Source organism: Anser cygnoides, chromosome 1, assembly GCF_040182565.1.
Source record: "Anser cygnoides isolate HZ-2024a breed goose chromosome 1, Taihu_goose_T2T_genome, whole genome shotgun sequence".
Taxonomy (NCBI): Eukaryota; Metazoa; Chordata; class Aves; order Anseriformes; family Anatidae; genus Anser; species Anser cygnoides.
Genome location: NC_089873.1, coordinates 120,530,115 through 120,552,318, shown reverse-complemented (window position 1 = coordinate 120,552,318; position 22,204 = coordinate 120,530,115). Strand labels below are relative to the sequence as shown.

The 22,204-nt window shown below is 39.2% G+C and overlaps 1 protein-coding gene across 1 annotated transcript in view; it reads right to left on the bottom strand.

The window, feature by feature from the left end:
- Nucleotides 1-22,204, bottom strand: part of MED14 (mediator complex subunit 14) — a 37,011-nt gene that overhangs the window by 2,777 nt on the left and 12,030 nt on the right. Inside the window, exons 6-30 of the mRNA XM_013190909.3 lie at nt 21,617-21,745; nt 21,148-21,255; nt 20,144-20,276; nt 19,469-19,619; nt 17,189-17,300; nt 16,374-16,499; nt 15,684-15,762; nt 13,941-14,100; nt 13,363-13,557; nt 12,644-12,778; nt 12,118-12,194; nt 10,506-10,666; nt 10,085-10,231; nt 9,905-9,996; nt 8,624-8,776; nt 8,119-8,388; nt 7,130-7,285; nt 6,480-6,591; nt 5,703-5,834; nt 4,381-4,563; nt 3,479-3,714; nt 2,620-2,799; nt 2,314-2,421; nt 1,751-1,876; nt 997-1,186 (exon numbers count right to left, since the gene is read on the bottom strand). Of these exons, the coding sequence (XP_013046363.2) occupies nt 997-1,186; nt 1,751-1,876; nt 2,314-2,421; nt 2,620-2,799; nt 3,479-3,714; nt 4,381-4,563; nt 5,703-5,834; nt 6,480-6,591; nt 7,130-7,285; nt 8,119-8,388; nt 8,624-8,776; nt 9,905-9,996; nt 10,085-10,231; nt 10,506-10,666; nt 12,118-12,194; nt 12,644-12,778; nt 13,363-13,557; nt 13,941-14,100; nt 15,684-15,762; nt 16,374-16,499; nt 17,189-17,300; nt 19,469-19,619; nt 20,144-20,276; nt 21,148-21,255; nt 21,617-21,745 (3,651 nt within the window). The remainder of the gene's footprint in view (nt 1-996; nt 1,187-1,750; nt 1,877-2,313; nt 2,422-2,619; nt 2,800-3,478; nt 3,715-4,380; nt 4,564-5,702; nt 5,835-6,479; nt 6,592-7,129; nt 7,286-8,118; nt 8,389-8,623; nt 8,777-9,904; nt 9,997-10,084; nt 10,232-10,505; nt 10,667-12,117; nt 12,195-12,643; nt 12,779-13,362; nt 13,558-13,940; nt 14,101-15,683; nt 15,763-16,373; nt 16,500-17,188; nt 17,301-19,468; nt 19,620-20,143; nt 20,277-21,147; nt 21,256-21,616; nt 21,746-22,204) is intronic.

The window sequence follows — 22,204 nt, the reverse complement described above, 5'->3', positions numbered from 1 at the left end:
CTCATCACAGTTCTCCAAAAATGTATACATATCCATACCAATTTAAGATAAACATTACTCATGTTCTAGCAATCGAAATAAACCATCAGGCATTGTTAAAATTACCACATAACGCGATGAATAATTATACAGAAGGAGAATTCAACCTCTGGATTCACAATTTCAAACTATTCACTGGGTTACTGGAAAAACGCTTCAATCTTCAGCGTGCAACTACAGCAGAACTGAAAGATCTTGTTCTTTTGAACCACTTGGGTATTAGGTCCCCAAACCACTGCTTACAGACAACATTCTGCCCAAAGAACCTGCTACTGCTGTTCAGTGTTGTCAGATATTGAAAAAAAAATAAAAAGCATGACAAACAAGAGGGAAAGCAAAGTACGATGCTGCTCACAGTGCACTACCTACAGGCCAATGAACATTCAGAACAATCTATTTAGCTCAAACACTTCACAGCACGTTTGGTGGATAGAACTGTATGCGCCTCTGCTAGTGTACACACTGACAAAGGAGCATACAATCACACCAATTACTTTTTAATCATTCACAGCACATGGACAAGTTTTGATAACTATTTTTAACATCCCTTTATATTCTACCGTTAAGCTTAATAACTTCATAGTTAACCATGAAAACTGACACTTGACCATAGCATATTTATTGTGATTCATTCTGGGCCCATTTGTAAAAACTTTAACTCCTACTGTGCAGCAAGAGTTGGGCCAACAAGAGGTGCATCCTATTACTTGGGAGTAATACTCTGACAGTGATATTCAGCCTGAATCACCAGTGTAACCTTCTGGCATAGAACTCTGCTGCACTGCCAGTACTTGCTATTACGTTACGTATTGCCTGTCATATCAGGAGTTTGTGATCACTAAAGAAGTATAATAGGAACCAAGAAGAATTCAGACTTAAGAGAGAGTTAGTTTTACACTGGAGATTTGTCACAGATGTCTGGGTGGAGAGAATATATCTACTGGACATGTACAGTACCTGGTCGTGGTGAATTCAGTTCAGCAAACCTCTTTAGAATATTGCTAACCATCATTGGAGCAGCAACAGAAGAGTTCTGTTGCCTGGGAATGTCAGCCTGTTGAGTTGTACCCGAAGCCATATCATAAATAATTGGGACAATAATACTAACAGCTTCCTGTGGGACTGTCGTTTTCTGTGTTAGCTGGAGCTGTGGGGGAAAAAAAACAAAACACAAGAACTGTGTTAAATTGAACAATGTACTTCAGCACAACTTCCCATATGGTTAAACACTCTAGACCTACACACAGTGTGCAGTTCCACTCCTTCAGTTTTCACACATCAATCCTGTAACAGAGAAGTTATCGCTGAGGAGTAAACTATTTCGTTCTCGAGACCACCCTACGCTGAGCGCTGCCTCAGAGCTCACACCTGCACTTTTGCTCTAACCATCTCATTCACGCTCTCCTTTCTCAGCACAGCTAATGTACATCACTCCATCAAGGCAGTAAGTGCCTCAAAGAACAAAACAACCAAAAGTTGAGCATACGAAGATACCTGCAGCTCAGGGGGAACTGAGCTTTAGGATATATTGTCAACATCTCTTTGAAAGCACAAAACATGAAGAGATGCACGCAGATCTAGGCTTCCAGACATTAGAGCATTTTTAGCTACTACGATTGCCAGAGACAGCACATGTATGTTTTGCCCCTAACCAGTGGTGACTTCAAAGACATGCAGCCCACAAAATTTTAAAACAGATAGCTCTACTTACAAAAAACAACATTTTGGATTTCAGCACAACAGCGGGTGTTCCTGGAGGCGCAATTGGCGGTGCACTGGGAGGAATTGTTAAACAAAACTGCACGTTCCATTTCAGCTGACTTGCCTGATCAGGGAACTGTTTAGAGAGGGCATCACAGAGAAAGAACAGCAAAAGTCTCACGTCAGTGACATACATGTCTACAAACTAGGGAAGAGTTAGAAAGTGAAACATTCCTCTACAGATGTTGCCAGGTTTAGCACAAGTCAGAGTAACTGAAAGAACTGAGCGTATGGCAAACAAGAACACAGTGAGAAAGATTCCAGCCAGGCTACGTGTGCCTATTGTTCAGTAACATGCCTGCTGTTTCTCAAAATGATCGGTTTACAGGAGAAATTTTGGGAATTTCCAAGAGAGCTAATAGTAAAATGAGAACTTCTTTATTAACACTTAGTGACATGTATAGAAAGTAATTTGTGTTTGGAGATAAAGATGTGGCACCTTTTTTTCCTTTTTTTTTTTTTTTTTTAAATACAGTAACTGGAGTCGAGTGAACTACATAGAAGTTAACTTACCAGCTCAAGTTTCATGATGTGAACGCAGTCCCTGAGGATATGCGTTGGAGCCCCTAGTAATTTTGTGAAGGCTATTAGGGTGTTTGCTTTAAAAGGTGGTCCTGCAACCTAAAGAAATACACCAATTAGTACTGCCTATTTAGATAACAGCTGCATCATTTAACATGTTAAACAGCAGGCACAACTGTTAGTTTTTTTTGCAGCCCTTAAGGACGTATCCCAGTGAAACTCAGCAGAACCACTCAAAACACCACCAGATTGAAAGCAATGCACAGAAACGTAAACGTTACTGATTGAAGTACGTACTCTTGTTTCAAAGAACTTCTCCAAAACTTGTAACTCCTCCGATTTCCACTGTCCTGTATTTTCAGGTGTTACTTTTAGTTGCAAGGTCTGGTTGGTTTTGGGATTGAGAGCAACCCTGCACTTCAGTGCCTCTGTCTTAAACATAATCACACCTGGTTCGTTGGAGTTTATTAACTGTAGCTGTACAGAAAGAAGAATTACATTCAATGAGTCATTCATTAAATTGTATGAGAACACATACATTCACTCTGAAGATTCTAGTGGTCAATCTACGGTGCTTCCAAAAAGAAATGTGACATTTCTGTGACCTGTACATATACAGGTAAAACTGCCTTGAGAACGAACCTTAGGCAAGATTTGGCTTCTTTCCCTATTACCAAATAAACGCCAATGAAGCAAAAAGGCACGCATTGTCTGTCTCACCCTAAAGCACCATTCATGACTAATTGAGTTATTGTCAATTGGTAACTAATTTCTTGGGCATTCCTGCCAAGCAGAGGCATCCATAGCAACCCTCTGGCTGTTCTAGTTCACTCACAATTGATGTGATAAACTCACAGAAGCCAGGGCATCAGAAAATTTGGTCATAGTCCTGTTATTGTATCAGTTATTTCACCTGACCAAATAGGTTTTCCACTTCTTATTTGTGTGGAAAATAAAAAGAACTAAATGTTTTCTCTATATTTAGATGCTTGAGACGACAAGTTTCAGAAGTATATCATAACAAGTCCAATAGCAAATACTTGTTATATTTGAAGCAGTTTGTGTCTGATTTGAAAGACACATAGTACAGAAGTACTAAAAAGAACAGTTACTAAGTCAGACTTGCAAATCAGTATTAAAACAGCCTAAACCATACCGTTTCCTGTTGTATGATCCTCTGAAGATGTCTCCTCATAATAACTGATCCAAGGAATCGCTCAAGAGGGGAACAAAGATAGCTGCCAGCTAGTCCTGGCACGAGCCCAGGAGTAGGAGAGGGCAACAGCAGAATATTCAAGGCACTGTGGGTGAGGATTGTAGGTATGGATGCAGCCCAAGAGCGCTGAGGTAGTTTACGAGGTGGAGGCATGCTCGTTGGCATTGCTTGGGAACCTATTGGTAAGGAAAAAGTACTTGTAGTAAGGAAGGATTTAAGGTGAAACCTAAGACATGTATTCACTCTGTTAGCTTTAACCATACAAGCAACAAGCACCCTGGCCAAAATTTAATCTTTCTTATTTAAGAAGTTGGCTAACTAATGATAGGCAGAGCAAAGTCAAAGAATTAGAGCTTTGACCCTCCACCGATGCAAAGTCTCAGTTAAATTTAATCCTACTCCCTTCTCCCCTTTTTTCAACATGCCACCAGATACCAGCTTTGTACAACAAACTGAATGAGATCTAAAGATGTCTAGATTAGTCTTGCAAGAGCAGCATTACAGCTCTGTAGTGTGAAAAGTTACTATTTGGGTAGGTAAATATGGTTATCGTAGCTTTCATTCCAAAGATTTTTCTCTCAGTAATGGAGCTCCGTAGTTTAAGACTAATCCTTGTAGTTCAACAAGATGCATCAATCCTCTTGACGTTTATGCTGTATGATTCAACTCATTTTCCAATTTGTTATAAAAGACTTGAACTAGGCTGGAATAAAGGCTTCAACTCCTTAGATATTTTACTACACAAAGACAGTAAGGACTGTTAGGCTGAGACACAAACCTACCAAACTAGAAATGTTAAACATGAGTGTTTTGCAGTCTTTAACACTAATAATGTAACCTACTTGTTCCAGCTCGTGGGGAATGAGAGGCATCTGGGACAGGTGAATGAAGGGAAGGGTTGGCTGGTGACATTCCAGGCATCCGTGCTGCTGGTGATGGACCAGAGACCTGGGGAGATCCTGGCCAGTTCCCTGCACGCTGACTGGGTGACATCATGGTGTAAGGTGAGCTTGGGTCTATGGTACCTACAGATGTTACAAGACCATCATCTTTAAAAAAGATTCAAGGTTTTCTAATCTAGAAGTCTATAAATTCATAGAAACATAGAATGGTTTGGGTTGAAAGGGACCTTAAAGATCATCTAATTCCAACCCCCTGCCATGGGCAGGGACACCTCCTACTAGACCAGGTTGCTCAAAGCCCCTTTCAACCTCACCTTGAACACTTCCAAAATGCTTATCAAAATCTACAAAATATGAAAGTGCCTTAGATTCTTTTACATTTTACAACCATATAGATAAAATGTAATGGGGAGAAAAAAAATCAAGATAAAAAATTCAAAGGGTACATTAAGGCAAATCCGTAACATAACTGAAACAAAACTAAAAAGCTCTTGCATCTAGACTTGGGCTTCTGCTGCTCCTTAGTAAATGAAAGCCTCAGATAGACTGTTCTTAATCTATGCTGTATCTTGTAATCATCTCTGCAAAAGTACCTTTGGTTTGGTTCTCCATTATAATGACTGATCAGATCAAGCTTCTTAAACAGTCTAATGTATATCTCTCTCAGTTTATCTCAATAATTTTATTGCTGTGCTAAAATTACTACCTGAACTTTCTTTGATTGTAATCCGTGGAATGGTTTCCAATGCACTGTGATTACAACAAACGCTTGTTTTGGCAGCTTTCAAAAAACATAATAAATGAAAGGACTGAGAGACATGTTGCTTCCATGTATGTATGTCAAATCAGCAAGACTTCGATAATGTTTGCAAGTTGCAAGTATTTGAATTTCTAATCTGTTCCAGTTCTATTTTGAGTAAACTTAGTGCAAATAAAGCAACTATTCTAACAAGAGAGTGCTCATTAGAAGCTGCAGCCATGGTTCAGCTACAAGTCCACATGGAATTTTCCCACATTAGTAACCAGGAAACAACAATTGATAGACAATTTTTAAAATGTTAGCAAAGACCTCAACATGCCATGCAGCTACTTTTGACTGCTGTTAACAGTTACACCCACACATATAAAAGCAGCTGCTTAAGACAATTACAAAACTCTATTTTTTTCCCCAATTAACTTAAGTATGCCCATGAACACTTAATTTCAAGCAGCAAATGTGCTCTCCCCGTCTCTATATACAGACATGCCAGTAAGGAACTCACCATGTGGGCTGGCAAAGTTAGCTGTTTGTCCCATTGTGATTCCAAGGGAGGAAGGTGAAGGTGTTGGACCAAAGGATGCTGGTGATGGTGCTCTTAAAGCTCCACTAGGTGAGCTTGCAGCATGCAAGTTTCCTAATCAAAGATACAACATCACAACACACACATTTCCCATTTTTCTGTCAATTTTTTTTCTATCAACTGCTACAGCTCTCTGCTTTTTAGGGAGACAGCAAACAAGATTCATTAGGATTTGTGCTTGCACTCAAAGGCTGTATTTTGCACATGCATGAGGATTGTATTTTCCAAACTGATTCACTACACAAAAGCTTTCCAAGATATTTGACTTGAAGAATGGCATTTCCCCTTTGCCCAGCCCTTCCCCAAACTTAAATACTTTCAGCTGTTGAACTGTAACAGCTGGGAACAGAAAGCTAGGCTTTGGTGATAAAAAGTTTTTATGAAGAAGCAGGTATTTAGAATGAACAGGTTTTGACTAAGCAAGAGGTAAGCCTTAAGAATTAAATGGTCCCAAAGACTACACAGCTCAAGATGACATCTTTGCCAAGGGTCTTTTTTTTTTTTTTTTTAAAGCTCCAAAGGTACTTTCAAAACATGCCTGGCAGGACTTGACTTTGCTATTTTTCCACGTCACAAGGTGCATTACATTGGCCAGCTTGGAGCTAAACACAGCTCAAATGACAGAAAACCATGCACACGCACAAAGCAGCATGTGTGTTGCCAGTACACAATTAGCATACACACTCTCAGCCGTCTTACCTGGTGACTGTGTGTGCATCATAGATGGAGAAGGTGTCACTGTGTTGTGATAGGAGGTGGGTGGTGAAGTAAGAGGATATGCTCCTGATGCTCCTGCCTGTTTTGCAAACGGCTGAAAGTGTCAAACAAGACAACAAAAGTCTTTGATCATTTTGAACTAAAAAAGTAAGTATATGCAAGAGAATACTAAATGAGAGTTTGGTTCCCACCTATGATTTATTCGACTCACTACACTACCTTGCTCACAGGTCACTATTTTTTCCAGGGTCTTTCTGTAGTTCTTCCGAGACATAACGTACCTGTACCTCATTCTTTTTTATCTACCACATTATAGAGAGATGCCTCCTGACTCCCGCTCTGTCCCTTCCCCACATCTTTTATCTTAAACAGTTTATTTCCCTCCCTCCGTCCTTTGCTTCTAAAGCAGCAAGTCTCATGTGACCCTCCACAGCTGCTGTTCACCTGCTGTGGGCTTTTTATACTGGAATGAGAAATGACAAAATAAATTAATGGTTTGCCCTAAGGGCAAATTCACCGCACAACACTTTTGTCGTCTCCCTTTCCATTTTTTATTGCCAGTGCGTTTGGAAGTCAAGTTCTTAAAAACCCACAGTTGTGGAAGACAAACGCTTATTTTGTCTGTAGGCTACCTGTTGTTGTGGTTGCTGTGGTGGTTGCTGGGGTTGAAGCTGTGATATCAAAGAATCCATCATGTCACCTCCAATAGGAGAAGGTGGGTTATCGTCTTCATTTACAGATCGTCTTCGTGCATCCTGATTGCTGTCAACAAACATGTTGAGGAATGTCTGTGGATAAATCAGTCTTGTTATCAAACAGTTTCTCCATTTACATCTCATTTTATAAAATGACCACAGTATTTCCTAAGGTTGTTAGCAGTAGTAGAACTACTAGCGGGCATTTAATACACACATTATGAATAGTTTACAAAATATAGCAATTCATAAAGAGTTTCTCAGGGGATATTTAAACTTAATTCCCTCCCCCCTTTTTTTTCCGTTCAAAAATAAAGGGGCCTTTCATCACCACCAAACAAGAAACCTTGCTCATTAATATGAAACATCTCTAGTTACCTGAAATACCAACATTCTTCTTTTTTGTTACAAGCAAGGAAAAGTCTACAACTGGAAATGTCTCTTCCCATTCCTATACTTGGGCAGTTCTATAGCTGTTACAGAACAACTCATCAGTAGTCAAAACCTATCGGGCTCTTGTACCACCCCTACAATTGCTCTGTTTGGTTATGAAAGCCCAGGCCATCTCCTCCATAGCATTCTCTTGTACCCAAAGCAATTCAGTGTTCAGTTGTGATTGAAGAAAAATCAGCAAACTAATCACAAAGATTCACCAAGTTCTAATAAAAAACCCTCCCTGAAAAAGCCTCAACATTATTTTGATCACCTAATTAAGAAAAGAAAATCTGATATTTGATGCTAGCTTTCTTAAAGGAAATGTTTTAATTCAAGCTAATTAACAAATTTACATACAAATCAGAAAATTCCTCCTGCGCTCAACATTTTGGAAGGACTACAGCTCTTCACAAAAGCTCTTCACATCAGATCCATGCTTCACGTTAGAAGCTCGCTTTTACATACATGTCAGAAAACATACAAATAGTCACCTTTAATCCAGGTGCAGGGTAAAATCCTTCAACTATTTTGCTGTTGTCAAAAAGACTGTATGCTCCGTCACGTATCGCTACCACACCACGACTCCGGCAGTAGATGTCAATGCAGTACATATTCCTAAAAGCCAGCCTGATATGCGTGGGTGACTGTGGCAAAATTGAGAAACACTGATAGGCAGTGTTGGTGCGTTGAGTCAGACCCAGCATGGGCACAGTTGGAAGTTTGTTGATGGCATTTAACGGAGCCTGAGTGTCAAACAGTACCTGTAAGAGAACAGATATTGAGAGACAAGGTAGCTTTCCTTTAAGTACAAGTCTGCAAAAATCTGGGTGGGGGGGAAGGATAAGGGCAAGAAAGATATAATGTTCCCCAAACCACCTTCTGCCAATGAAATTCATAAGCAATCATAATACACACCTAATTTTGAAGACGAGTTTCATCAGAACCCAGCTCTTATTTACCTTGCACTTTCCTTGAGAGAAGCGTTTAAAACATTACCTGTAACAACAGCACCACATTTGGTGTTTTATTGAACATCTCCTGGAGCTGGTGCAGAATTGTGTTGTGACAGTTGCTGCAACCTGAGTTTGGGCCAACAGTTCCCAGTGAAATGTGGAACTTCTGGAGTATGGAGTTCCACTGAATGCTGATCTACAACATCAAGAACATGAAATGATCTTGGAAACCAGAATTAAAGAGGTTATAACAAGAAAGCTGGTTTGCTGTCATTTTTCCCCACTTTTCATGAAACCTCAACAGGTTCCTAACTCAACTTCCTCAAGTTGTTGAGGTTCTGAAAAGAATGCTGTTAGCTTTGACATAACTTATGCATTTAGCTAGCTGGAATGTTGTCAACCACAGAAGTGGACAATTACTCTGTCAAGTCAATCAAAATGAACAATCTCAACAAAGGTGAGATTAAAGAAATTAAACTCGAGAGATTCACACTACAGATACTGATTAAGAGTTGCTGGAGGTAGACTGATTTTCTCAGCCATATCACACACACTTGCTAATATGTAAGGAAGTGACACGCAACACCCACGCTGCTACTCAGATTAACTGTCATAATCAAATGCATATAGAAATACTCTTAAAATTTAGCTTAGAACATGAACACAAAATCCTTTCAGGATGCAAATTTCAAGTGCGTCAACTACTTTGCATCAGGTGCACACAAAAATACATTCTTTGTCTGTAATAAACATGCAGTCACTGCCACCTCTACCCTGCATTTAATGCAAGGGTGTGAGCAAGTACACAGTCAGTTATCAAAGTAATTAATATGCTGTAAATTCAAACACTACAGAATAAGCTAGGCTTCTGAACAAGAGAACAGTACTGCTACAAAATACTTAAGGACTGCATAATTTGAAAGCACATTACTACATTTAAAACTAAATCCTTTCTAATAAGGCAGCATTAAGCACATAACCTATGTTCAGATGAAAAGATCGACATATCCCAGTATAACACTGAGCAGTAGCAACACATTTGTTAGAAAAAAGCTACTGTGCCAGCTTTCACCAACCAGGAGCACATTAACTGTCCTTCACGCAACCTGAAGTACATTATACAAATTCTCAAAAATTCTAGACATTTAGGAACCTAGCAAGTCAGTAATCCAGCACCCTTAATTTCTGTCTTTTCTACATTCATCAACATTAATTCCACAATAATGTAATGCAAGGAAATATTTTGTAGCACAATTCTGAGAACTCTACACCTACCCATTCTGCTTTCAAATATACATTTTTAATGCACTTAGGAATTACTTACTGAGCTCCCCTTGGTGGTTCCATAACAAAGGATAAGTTTTCGGTAATTGTAGATACGAACTTCTGAGAAAACGTTTAAGTGGTTAGGTATGTCTTTGAAGAGAGGAGGGAAAAGAGAGTGAGAAAAATTGTAGTAATCCGGTAAACACAATTTTTAAATACGAGGGGATTATTTCTGTACCTGGTAAGGATCGTGCAAACTCCAGGACACATTCATACAGCCGAGCAATACTGTTCCAGTCATTGAGGAACATCTCAACAACTTTGCGACCTCCAACTGGTTCAGATAACTGGTTTTCGTATGTCAGGTAAACATGACGGGTTGGTCCTGCAGCATTAGGAGAACAGTAAATACTGATTAAACTAGTAGTTCCTAAACCACAGTTTACAGACTATGACTGAACTGCGACGAGCAACCAGGAAGCATACTTAAATAATCAAAGTGCATCAACTCAACAGCCAAAAAAGTCTGATTCAGGTGCACTGTGGCTCATGAGAATTCTTAAGAGCAGACGGTTATCCATATCACCACAACAGCAGAACTATACTGGAGCAGACAATGTAAAACACAAAAAAAGCAAGATTTACCTGACCTTCCTTACCTTGCTCCCTGGATGAAGTGCTATTAAGTGGACAATTTGCAAACACCAGCTCAGCCACCCACGTGCGATTATTTCTACCTTGTAATCGGAAAGTGCAATCAAGAAGAGATCGGTCCAGAGCCTTCTGCGTTTCCTCATTTACACCTTTACAGGGAGGAATTCTATTTGTGAAGAAAAGAGGTCCTCAGTTGTACACAGTATAGCCCCCAAACTGCAAAATACTACTTTTTTACAATTTCTGGAAGTCTTTTAAGTCTGGATGTGAAAGAATAAACAAACCAATGGCAAGACAGACAGCTGGACTGCGCAGATAGATATCTTATTCCTCTTCAAGGACTGTAATAACTGTGTTATAAAAGCACTCTGAGTTGAATACATATAAAAACTGGTCTTAACACCTGTGAATTACAGACTACTAAGGGATCTGCTGAATTGTCCTGGTCTCCAGATGAAAGTAGGAGCACACTGATATAAAGGTTTTAGCCAGAGGCACCAGGCCCTACCTTTTTAAGACTGATGTCTTTATACCACTACATATTGCAGCAGCATAAAAGAAGATTATGCTTTAGAAGGTCTGTTTTTTCTTCTTTATTCTTTGGGGTTAACACAGAGACCTATACTGCTAAACAAATTCAACAACATACATGATGCAAAGGAATATAAAGTTTGCAGATGATACAGTTTGCCAAACTGAAGGAAGCACTCAGTAAGCTGGCAGACAGGGCTGCCATTCAGAGGGACCTCAGCTGGCTCAAGGATGAGTTAACAGAAACCTCATGAAGTTCAACAAAAACAAATTCTCCTGCACTGGGGAGTAGATAACTTCATGCAACAGCTCAAGGTGGGGACTGACTGGCTGGGTAGCAGCTCTGCAGAAACAGTGTGTGGGGGTCCAGGAGAGATGCTGAACAGGAGTCGGCAGCACACCCTTGCATCAGTGTCAGACCACTGCATCCCAGGCTGTATTAGTATCAGCATAGCCAGACAAATCAAGTGACCGCTCCCCTCTGGTCAGCATTTGAGATCTGTCCCACAAAACCCTTGGAGACTGGAAAATTCAGCTGATCAGCCCTGCTTTGAGCAGAAAGTTGGACCAGATGACCTCCACAGGTCCCTTTCCATGTTAAATTAGCGTATTATTCTCAGATGTTTGCTCCACAAGTTCTTAACCTTTAGTTTGTCTTTTTTTAGGATTCCTTGCATTTTCCTCTGCAGTATTACATATTGGTCAATGTTAAATAACACATGGAGTAAGTAGGCCTCTGACCTGATCTAAAATTGCAATTACATGTTCCTCAGTCACCACCATACTGTATCTTCCTTAGCACTGCCTGAACGTAAGGACTGAGAACTGTCAGAGACTGCTTTCAGAGCTCCCCAGTTTAGGCTAATGACAGAAACAAATTACAGTTGGCTCCGAATCTACTCATGCTTTCCTCTTTCTACAGCACTGCTTCACACAGGAGTGCAAGACACAATAGTTAAAATGAAATGAAACGAACTCCCTCCGCTCCACCCGCCCAACATTTTTAGCGTTACTCTCCAAACAATCCTTTTTTCTCACAAGCTTATGTACAGTAATGAAAACAGACACATGAGCATATCCTCTTACTTTAATAAACGTATGGCATGGCTGAAGCCATCTCCTTCTACTTGTACTCCTTGGTGAGGAATGTCCATATTAGATAACTACAAATGAAAAAGAAAAACGTTATCCCATGCAAAAACAAATCAAGCAAAGTAAGTACCTTTTTCAAGTTTCTTTTTTCGTCTTTTTTTTTTCTCCTTTCTCTAGGGGTGACAGATGTTTCACACCCTCAAGCACTGGAAGGCCAAAAAACGGGCTGTGCAAATCTGGTATAAAGCTGTCTCTCACGCCCTCCCACAAGGATCTTTTTTATCCTCTCATTTTTCCTTTTCCCTAAACTTCTCAAGTGTTTTGTAGTTAGTGCTTGGTATTAGAGAACCAGCTACAGCTGGAATAGAGCAACCAGTGTAGAACATCAGCCACCCAGGGTCAGCTAGCAAGAGAGCTACAAAGTGAACGTGTCCGTAAGTTCTCCAGACAGTCACATCTAGACAAGAGAATCAAGAGCAGTGGAAGGAAAGAAGCAAACAAAATATTTCTTAATACGTACCTCCATACGAAGCCCTATAAATGGCATATTTGTATCACACATGGCTATGATATGAGCTAGGACTTTATTGAAGGCACACATTTCTCCCGACCGTTTTGGTTTCTTAGGTTCTATGGAACATGTATCACCAGATAACTAGAATTAAAATGAAGATAAATGTACTTGCACATATGGAGTAAACATTTTAAAAAGATGTCAGAGAACAATCTCACTCATTCAAGGTTTAAACGAACCATACCCTGAGCACAAACTCCTAAAAGGATTCGTTCCACTTCAGAGCTACAGAAATTGAAGTAATTTAATAATCACCTCCTTCCTCAAAATGGTATTTACACATCACCAAGCCAGGTCAACCTGACCCGAAGTAACTCTTATCAGCCCCCGCAAGTCTTTCAGAGACTACATGGTCTATATGGTACAAAACATATCATGCAGATACAAGCACTTTGCTTATACAAGCTAATCTAGCTACCTCTGCACTGTATTCTGCCTTGGCTCTTCAGACCAACTGAGAAGGCCTGGCACCAATTAAAAGACAATAATCGTTGCAAAATAGTTTCCTGACACCTCCCCAGGGAAGCTAGCCCAGAGAAGCAAGCCTCAATGTCAGTTGTCAGCCACACAAACTTTGAAACAATACTAAAACTGGTATTAATGTTCAGAACATGTGTTTGGCTTCCACATTCTAGAACTAGCCCGAAGGCTTCTGAAGCACGTACCTTGCGCTTGACACCACTTTTCATTTGTTTCCCACTTTTTGTGTCTAGTACCAACTCTTCAATGTTTGGTTTGAACTGCTGCAAAAGAAGTGCAGTAGCAGGGCTGTCATCTCCTTCAGCGTAGCTCACAGAGAGAAAATGGTATTTGTACTCTAGTTCTGTGGGGTTGCCAGAAACGTCAAACATCTCTACAACCTATATTTAAACAAAACAACAAATCAACAAGACCCTCAATTAAGAATATGTCTACATCAGTTCCTATCCTTCCCCCTTTCAAAGAAAACATACTCTTTTTTTTTTTTTTTAAGATATTTATACTTGTGGCTAAGAAAGGGATCCAAGAAGAGAAGGCAGACTAAACTTTCAGGAAGTAAAAAAACAATGCTAAAGCTGCTGAGTAATAAATATTTATGCCCCCTCCTCTCTATGAACCTAACTGCTTAACAAACCCACTGAATTAGAGTAGGTAGAGAAAGGTTAGAGGCAAAAGGATTACAGCAATGACTTTGTTCCTAGTGTTAGTTACTGCTACAAACTGCCTGAGAACAAAAGATAAGAAGCATTTTTCAGTTACTTACAATGTAGTACTGTGGAAGGCGAGTGAGTTTGATAAACAATTTGTGTTTGGAAAGGTTTCCCACTGGATGGCTAGCGTAATTAGCTAGCTGAAGAGTTTCACTGCTTACTGTAGGCAGATGCTTTATAGACTGTTTGCAACGCTGCTGTCCAAGCCAGAACCTTACATTGAAATAAAGGCATTAGTACCCCAAGACTGTTTTAAATTATTCTAGTATATTGCTGTTCAAAGCATTAGTGTCAAATTAAGACCCAGTCATATTCCAAGACAACACCTAACATTGCCACACAAGCTAAACACAGAAAATTACACAGAAAATTTCTTGAGTTTATATTTTCTTATTACTATCTTTATATATTGTCTTCAGCTTGGGTAACAGATAGCTGTTAATTTATGAAGAAAAGCCCTGAAATTATTTGCTCATGGAATATATAATCATTTTTTACAGAACACAATATAAAATTACAATATAAAAAAGAAGGGATAAGTTATAAAGCATGCAGATTACAGTCATTTTATGATTTAGCATTTTCAATTATTTTTGGTATAGAAAAGTAGATCTTGGCTCCTGTACGATGGTACACAATACAGTAAGAAGGTCACCTAGGATGGGTTAACGTCACTCTAGATTATGTTATAAACAAACTCATTCACCTGAGTAAGTTTGAAAGTGAAGAGCCACAGCAAGACACCAAATTTATTCTGATGTTTGGAATTAAACTTTATTCTGCTCCGATGGATTTTGACCACAGTGGCAAGACCAGAAAGCCTAGCTAGGCTCTAAGGGGCTCAGAAATGCGTGGCTTAATATCTCAGTGAAAATTCCACTGAGAACAGCAGCAAAAGGTGTAGGTGTTCAACATCCTTCCATCAGGACACGCCATGTTTATTCTCATAGACACATATGAGATATAACTGCCCTAAAAGACTGCCTAGCTTCCTCAAAAACAGCAGCACTACCCAAGCCATTATCTCGAGTGCGTTATCTATAACAAAGGGAGGTTGATTAGTTTCTCCAGGGTGCCAGTGCTTCATGCGTCATCATGCTTCTTTTAGAAGCAAAATTCCTCAAATAGAGGGTTCACTCTGCAATTAGCTGAGAGTACTGGGAATTTCCAAAAAGACTGAGCAGGTGGAACTCAATTTTCATGCAGATGCAAACCGTATTTGTATTAGTTGCTACAGCCTCTTACAGGGGAGCCAAATGTACCTTGTGCCTAAATCTCAGGGCTTTTATAGAGGGAAGAGGTTTAAACCAGCAAGGGCTGAAGTGTTACAATATAGACAAGATACTCTTTAAATCATTCCAGGCCAATTCCTGGTTTTCCCTCTGTATTGTGAAAAGGGAGATTGCTCTTGCTGAGAAACAAGCAGAATTCAGCTGTAGAAACAGAGTGGAATAGAGGAGATGGAAAACGAGCATGGAAACAAAATGAGAGCCCCAGGAAGCAAGTGATCTGCTACTGACAAAGTGAGAAGACTTCACGCAACATGCGCATGCAGCAACACCTGAGGCTACACGCAACAAGGCAAACTAAAGAAGGACTATGGAATAACCTTCCAGCAAAACCAGAACTTCCTCCATCTATTTAGAGGAGACAGCAAATACTCAAATTTGCTTAGAACAGAGATGAAGGATATTCCCTACTGTGGCAAAGCACAAAGCCAAGCAAGCATGATCATCCAAAATACAAACACGGTGATTCATTCTGTGCAAACTAAATTAATTATACAATTCACTTACTTGAGCTGCTGAAGCCAAGGAATTATACGTTTCATATCATCATTAACAGACTTCTCTATGTCATCCAGCGTCAGTTGATCTGTAAGAATATTAGGTGAGTAAATGATCTTAACATCTGTTCTTAAAACAGCAAACTTTTGACCTGTTAATGAAAATGTCTCATCTAATTTAACAACCACAATTAAGACACAGAATAGATGATCCATAATGCCTGTAGAACCAAAGCAGTACGTTTTTATGCAATTACGTTAAAAGAATTAACTTTTCTCTCTTTTTTTTTTTAAGGTCATCTGAAACCTCAAGTTCGACTTGAACAATATCTCAAAATACTTTACATCATATTATGCAATTCTCAGTTAAGCCCATGTGAAATGACTGCATCCATTACCAGCACTGGCCAGGGATCATGAGCCATAAAGAACAATTGCAAATGATGCCTAACAATGCTTAAGTCTGTCCTGCTCTTAAAAGATGCTTAACTGAACTGTGGATCTTGAACATGAAGATCCACTTCTCCATTCCTCATAAACTCAAAGACCTATCTGATTAGTCAACATGCAGTGTTTATTTGCTTAACTCTTATTTACTTACAGAACTTCACAGATTTGACAGAACTGTTCACACAAAATAACCTCATAATACAGGGTTGTTGCAAGATATCAAATACAGCCTGTTTTTTCACCTACTTACCAGCACCATAGAGCATCAGTTGAAACATTCCAGAATGAAGATCGACAAAAACATGCAGACACTCTGATCGACCACATGGTTCCAAAATTGGAATTACAAGAGTTGGAAGAGCTGTCTCAATGAATGCTAAACAAACAAAAAAAAATGATGTTAATAATTTGACACAAAATTCAAGCTCATCATATTAAAACTCTGCCCATTATAAATAACACTCAAACCTGTTTGTTTTTAATAGGAACAATCTACTTCCAGCAGTCCTGAATTTAGTATGAGTATTTGCACATTATTACACTCAACATAAAGAGGGAATTGAATACAAGAATTTCTCTGTGAAAACGGTGCTAATAATAAACCAGCCAGAAGAAACAGACTAAATTTGAAGAAGTTTATAAATCCTTGAATAACTTTTAACTCGCTACTTCAAGATTATAGGTTCAATTTGAATCCCAAAGGTTTCAAAAGCAGTTAAAGCAAGGTCTCACCCAAAACCCATTCAAGATAGTGGAAGATTTGCTTTCAATTCCAAAGATCGACAAGTTTCACAATAGACAACTTTTAATCATTCTACCCAAAACATAATGCTCTATCAGCTTTATCTATTATGCTACACTAAAGGTAGATATTGTTGAATATTTTAATTATCAATGCATAATCATTTAATGCTAGGTCTTATTAATTCTGAACACACTGCCTTTTATTTTTGTTCATGTATTTTGTTCAAATTAATGGAAACACGAAAAAACAAGAAAAAGGGAAAACATTCCCAGGCATAAAGGGAAACAAACTAGAAATAACGTTCAGTAGAAAACACATACAATTGTCATTAACATTGTAGCTCTTAAGAATGGCTTTCAGCTCCTGGAGTTTCTGATGAGATCTCGCATGGACACTGTCTATCAGGAGTTTTTCTATTGATAGATGGTCAATCTGGTAAAAAAAAAAAAAAAAAAGATACATATGTGAGCAAGTTCAAGTTTGATGCATAAGCTTTATGCACTAGCACACAAGAACAATGCTTAATAAAATGATCACTCTGGAATTAATTTGCCGAGAACTATGGTGAACCAAATACATTATTAACCTGAGTATTTGGATTGCTACAAAATACAACAAACTAACATGATGTTGCCTGTGCAGCATGTAGTGGGAGGGCTTTTGAGAGTAGAAGAAAATGTAAAAGAAAAGTTTTACAAACTATGCTGTTATCACTTCCTGTGCACACCTACTTGTTCTGGATAAAGGCTGGAATATTTTCCACCTTAGCATGTACCCATTTATAACTAGCCTAAGCTAAGGAAAAATAAACAAAACTCTGTTAGAATATGGTTGCCTCTACACACATCACAGAATCCTAGAATGGTTTGGTTGAAAGGACTTAAAGTTCATCTAGTTCCAAACTCCCCCCCCCGCCATGGTCAGGGATGCTACCCACTAGACCAGGTTGCCCAAGGCCCCATCCAACCTGGCCATGAACACTTCCAGGGATGGGGCATCCAGAGCTTCTCTGGGCAGCCTGTGCCAGTGCCCCACCACCCTCTGAGTACAGTATTTCCTCCTGAACATCTAACCTAAAATTCCTCTCTTTTAGTTTAAAGCTATTAGCTACCCCTTGTCCTATCGCTACACTCCCTGACAAGGAGTCCCTCCCCAGCTTTCCTGTAGGCACTGGAAGCCCACTGTAAGGTCTCCCTGGAGCCTTCTCTTCTCTAGGCCAAACAACCTCAACTCTCTCAGCCTCATTTCATAGGAGATCTGTTCCAGCTCCAGCCCTCTGGTCCAAATACATACATAACTACAGCATGAAATATAACATACTGGTTTTAGTTTTGCTAATAGGGGTAACAATAAAGTGAAGATGTAGTGGCAGACTGTGAAAATGAGCTACCCTACCGAATCTAGGCATTATCTACAGGCTTGTTGCACTTCCAGCACTGAAGCTCATGTCACCAGCTTATATTCACTGTAACTGACTTGTGCAATCCTAATTAAAACATTTGCATTTATATCCATTCACATTAGTTAAATTCTTTACATATTTTGCATAAGCAAAGCCACAGCTTACTACAGACCCTTTCTCTAGTTAATATCACAGTTTTGAAAACTGTTCATGGTGAATTAAATCCAAATTTTATTCTAGCACAGGAGATAAATGCAGAAGTTTATACCAGCACAGAATGAGCTGGTGAAAAAAGACTTTCAGTACCTGCCTTCAGGTATACCAGAAGGACCTTTGTCTAAAAGACTAGCTTTCCAAGACAAGGTCTTAAAATCAAATGTTTATCCATTCACAAGAATATTTCAACTCAGCAGCTGCTACCAGGCAAGTCACTGTCTTCACTAACAATTGACTACGGCTTCTGCTGCTACAACAAATTTTCAGTACACTGATGTATAATAACCTACTTAAACATATGTTTGTCCCAGCTTTGTGTATTATCTTAAACAAATGAAATGCAACATGCTATCCACATCATTAAAGCTAAGATCATTATTCAAACAGTAGAGCAGCAGCATATAAACCATAACCAATAAAATTTCTAGGCTTTGAGCAAGTAGTTAAAGGGAGCCAGCATTAACATTGATAAATCTCAAATTTACAATGGCCTCATTAGTGATAACGTAAAACCAAGCTTTGAATAACCCTTGTAACAAGCAAACCACATTAACTTTTTTGTACATTTCCAAACCATAACGTAAGACTTTCTAAACTGCTGGGGAGCCAGCTCAAGCCACATGGGGAAGCTGAGTTTCGGCAGAAGGTTACACAGCATCTCCAAGACAGGAAAGGGAAGAACTGGCTCCTTATGAAGTATTTCACACCAAGCACTAACCGTAACTGAAACTTTGCTGCTGTTCCCTCCCAGCCCCAGAATTTTGTCACCAGAGGTGGTATAAAAGGCACTGAAAAATAGGTGTAACTTTAAAGAAAGTGAAGACCACTGGTTTGTAACAACAATTTACAGTCACAACATAACACACTGTGACCTAGAGTAACATGAATGTAAATCTTAGTACTGCTCAGAATCAAAGCAGAACAAACGTTTTTAAGTTGCTGATTTATAAATCTAGATGACTATGGCAAAGCAAACTTTTACCTTCATGGCTCTTTCCATCAGTTTGGAATCACAGGCTGGCAGTGGAGGTTCATGAGATATTTGCAAGGGTTTTGAAACATCAGTCTCATCAATCTTAATAGTGACCTTATGAACAGAAGCAGTCCCTGTTTTCCTGCCAAGCACCTGTTGGCTTAAAATAAAGAGAAAAATTAAAACATGTAATTGGGAGTAGCAGGAAGTATGCTTTCCAGTAGCTAATCCTTGATTCTGAGAGTTCTGCATAAATATTATGTAAGTTGAACTGAGAAAACATTTTAGTTTAACCTTTTAATGCAGAAAAGTTAGTAAACTAGACCCACATAAGTTTTAGATGGCTACAAATTCAACATAGGAATTGGAAGAGCCCTTGGATTATATATTTATTTTATCTAGTGTAAGTCAAGCAATAGCTATAGTGAAAGACTGACTAAAATTGTCCGTTTATTTATATATTCACATAAATACAAGCTGATTTTATGACTGCATCCACTATTCTCATGTATACCACTCACTTCTTTGTAAGTACAGCAACACATTTAGGTACTTAATAACAGGAATCTCAGAGTCCCACGTCAAGGAGAAAATACAGTTCTGAAAATTCTGGCTCAAGCTGGGTAAATGAAAACACTCCTATTGCTTCATTTATTGTTAACAGCCCATTTTAGATCAACTTACTTCCAAACAGAGAGCGAGAGGCACTTTCCTGCATGGTATCGCTCCACTTGCACTAGGTCACCCCAGCGCTCTCGAATCAGCATTAGTGTTTGTGAATGCAAGACTTCCAACTGAAGCGCTAAGCAGAAGGAGTCTGAGGAATGGAGTTAAGAAAATAGAACACATCCAAAGAGTCTGTAAACTACATAAATCCATTTCTGTATGTTACCTAAATCCATTTGGCACAAAAGTCAGATGAGATGCTACCTGAAAACACACTAACGAACTAATCCGGAGATAAACACACATAAATAGAATCCAAGTTTTTTTTTGTTTGTTTTTTAACCTCTTACCTAGGACGTGTTGTTAGACAAGAGTGTCACAATAGCTTTGTTTCAGAGATTTCAATTCATCAATTTTTTTTGGAAAAGAAGATTACTAATAAAGAAATACAGTTCACCCTACAGTTACCACTAAGCCTAACCATCTACCACTAAACATCTTCCATGGTCACCTGTAAGTAACATGACTGGTTTTGTTTCTGCAGAAACTGTTCCATTGAAAATGATTTCATATTGACAAATAAGTTGTCATTTGCATATAGAAAGGCACTGCACTATTTTCTGAACAAGCTATATCCTATTTTATTTTTTGTACAGGTGCAATATAGTCAACGCACCACTATACCGTAGAACTACAGTTCTACAGGAAGAATTGTCAGCTCACACACCTTTAATGCAGCACTGTATTCCATCTCCAAAATCAGCACATGCAAACAGCTGCTGCTTCACTGACTTACTGTACAGCCTGATGTTTCAAGCACCTCACCTTTGTTAAGTGTGTAAAATAAATTTTTTTATATACGGGCAACTGAGAATAACCATCTCCAAAGCCATCACTTTTTACTCTACTTCCAGACATTTCCCCTTAGCTTAATAGGGCATCCATCTTTCTTGACTTCCAGCTACTAGAAAGGGTAAGGCTACATTACACAACTTATTCAGAATCAACTTTCAGAAGGATACGCAGACAGCTGTACATGTCCTGAAGTGGCTTTTCATCAGCAAACAGCCGTGACTGGACCAACTGATGGATGAAGTTGATCTGCATACTGTGAACCAAGGCTCGACCATCTTTCATGAGTTAAAAATAATTCATAAGACATCAGGAATGCAGGTATTTTAAATAACAGATAATTTAAAAAATAAATTAATAAATTATAAAAAGAGAGACAACTGTACCAAGCAATTGCCATGCTGGAACTTCTAACAAAGTAATGCAATCCTTGGTTTACTCTGGAAATTTTACTCAGTCTACCGTAACGTCACAGACTACTACTGGTATCAAAAGCATATAGCGTATGGTGAAAAACAGACATCTATATGCAGCTTCATTATCTCAAGTTGTGATACGCAAGACAGTGTATAAACAAGATTTGCTGTACCAGAGATAAACATCACATTAAAATTAAAGTGTAAATATTATTATTATTACCACCAGTTTCCTTGTCTTCAACCAAAATTTCCAGTTTGAGAAGGCGCCAGGGGATGTCAGGGTCATCACCCATCACAGTCAAGGTGGCCTCAAACTCCCCCTCAACTCGGAATTTCACACGGCCATTGGCTAAGGAAGAAAAAAATGTTTTATTTTCCTCAGTGTTACAAGATGCCTTTTACATGAGCAGACAGTGATAGGAGTGAAGGGGTAATAGCTTTAAACTAAAGGAGGGGAAATTTAGATTAGATGTTAAGGAGGAAATTCTTTACTCAGAGGGTGGTGAGGCACTGGCACAGGCTGCCCAGAGAAGCTGTGGGTGCCCCATCCCTGGAGGTGCTCAAGGCCAGGCTGGATGGGGCTTTGGGCAGCCTGGTCCGGTGGGAGGTGTTCCTGACCATGGCAGGGGGTTGGAACTGGATGTTCTTTAAGATCCCTTCCAACCCAAGCTATTCTGTGATAATATCAATGTAGTAGCTCCTGGCACTCACATGGATTACTCCCCTGTAATCTTTGCTCTGCTGCATATGGTTCTGTTCCACTCTGAAGACTTGACAGCTGCTGTGTAACAGGACCAGCACCAATAAG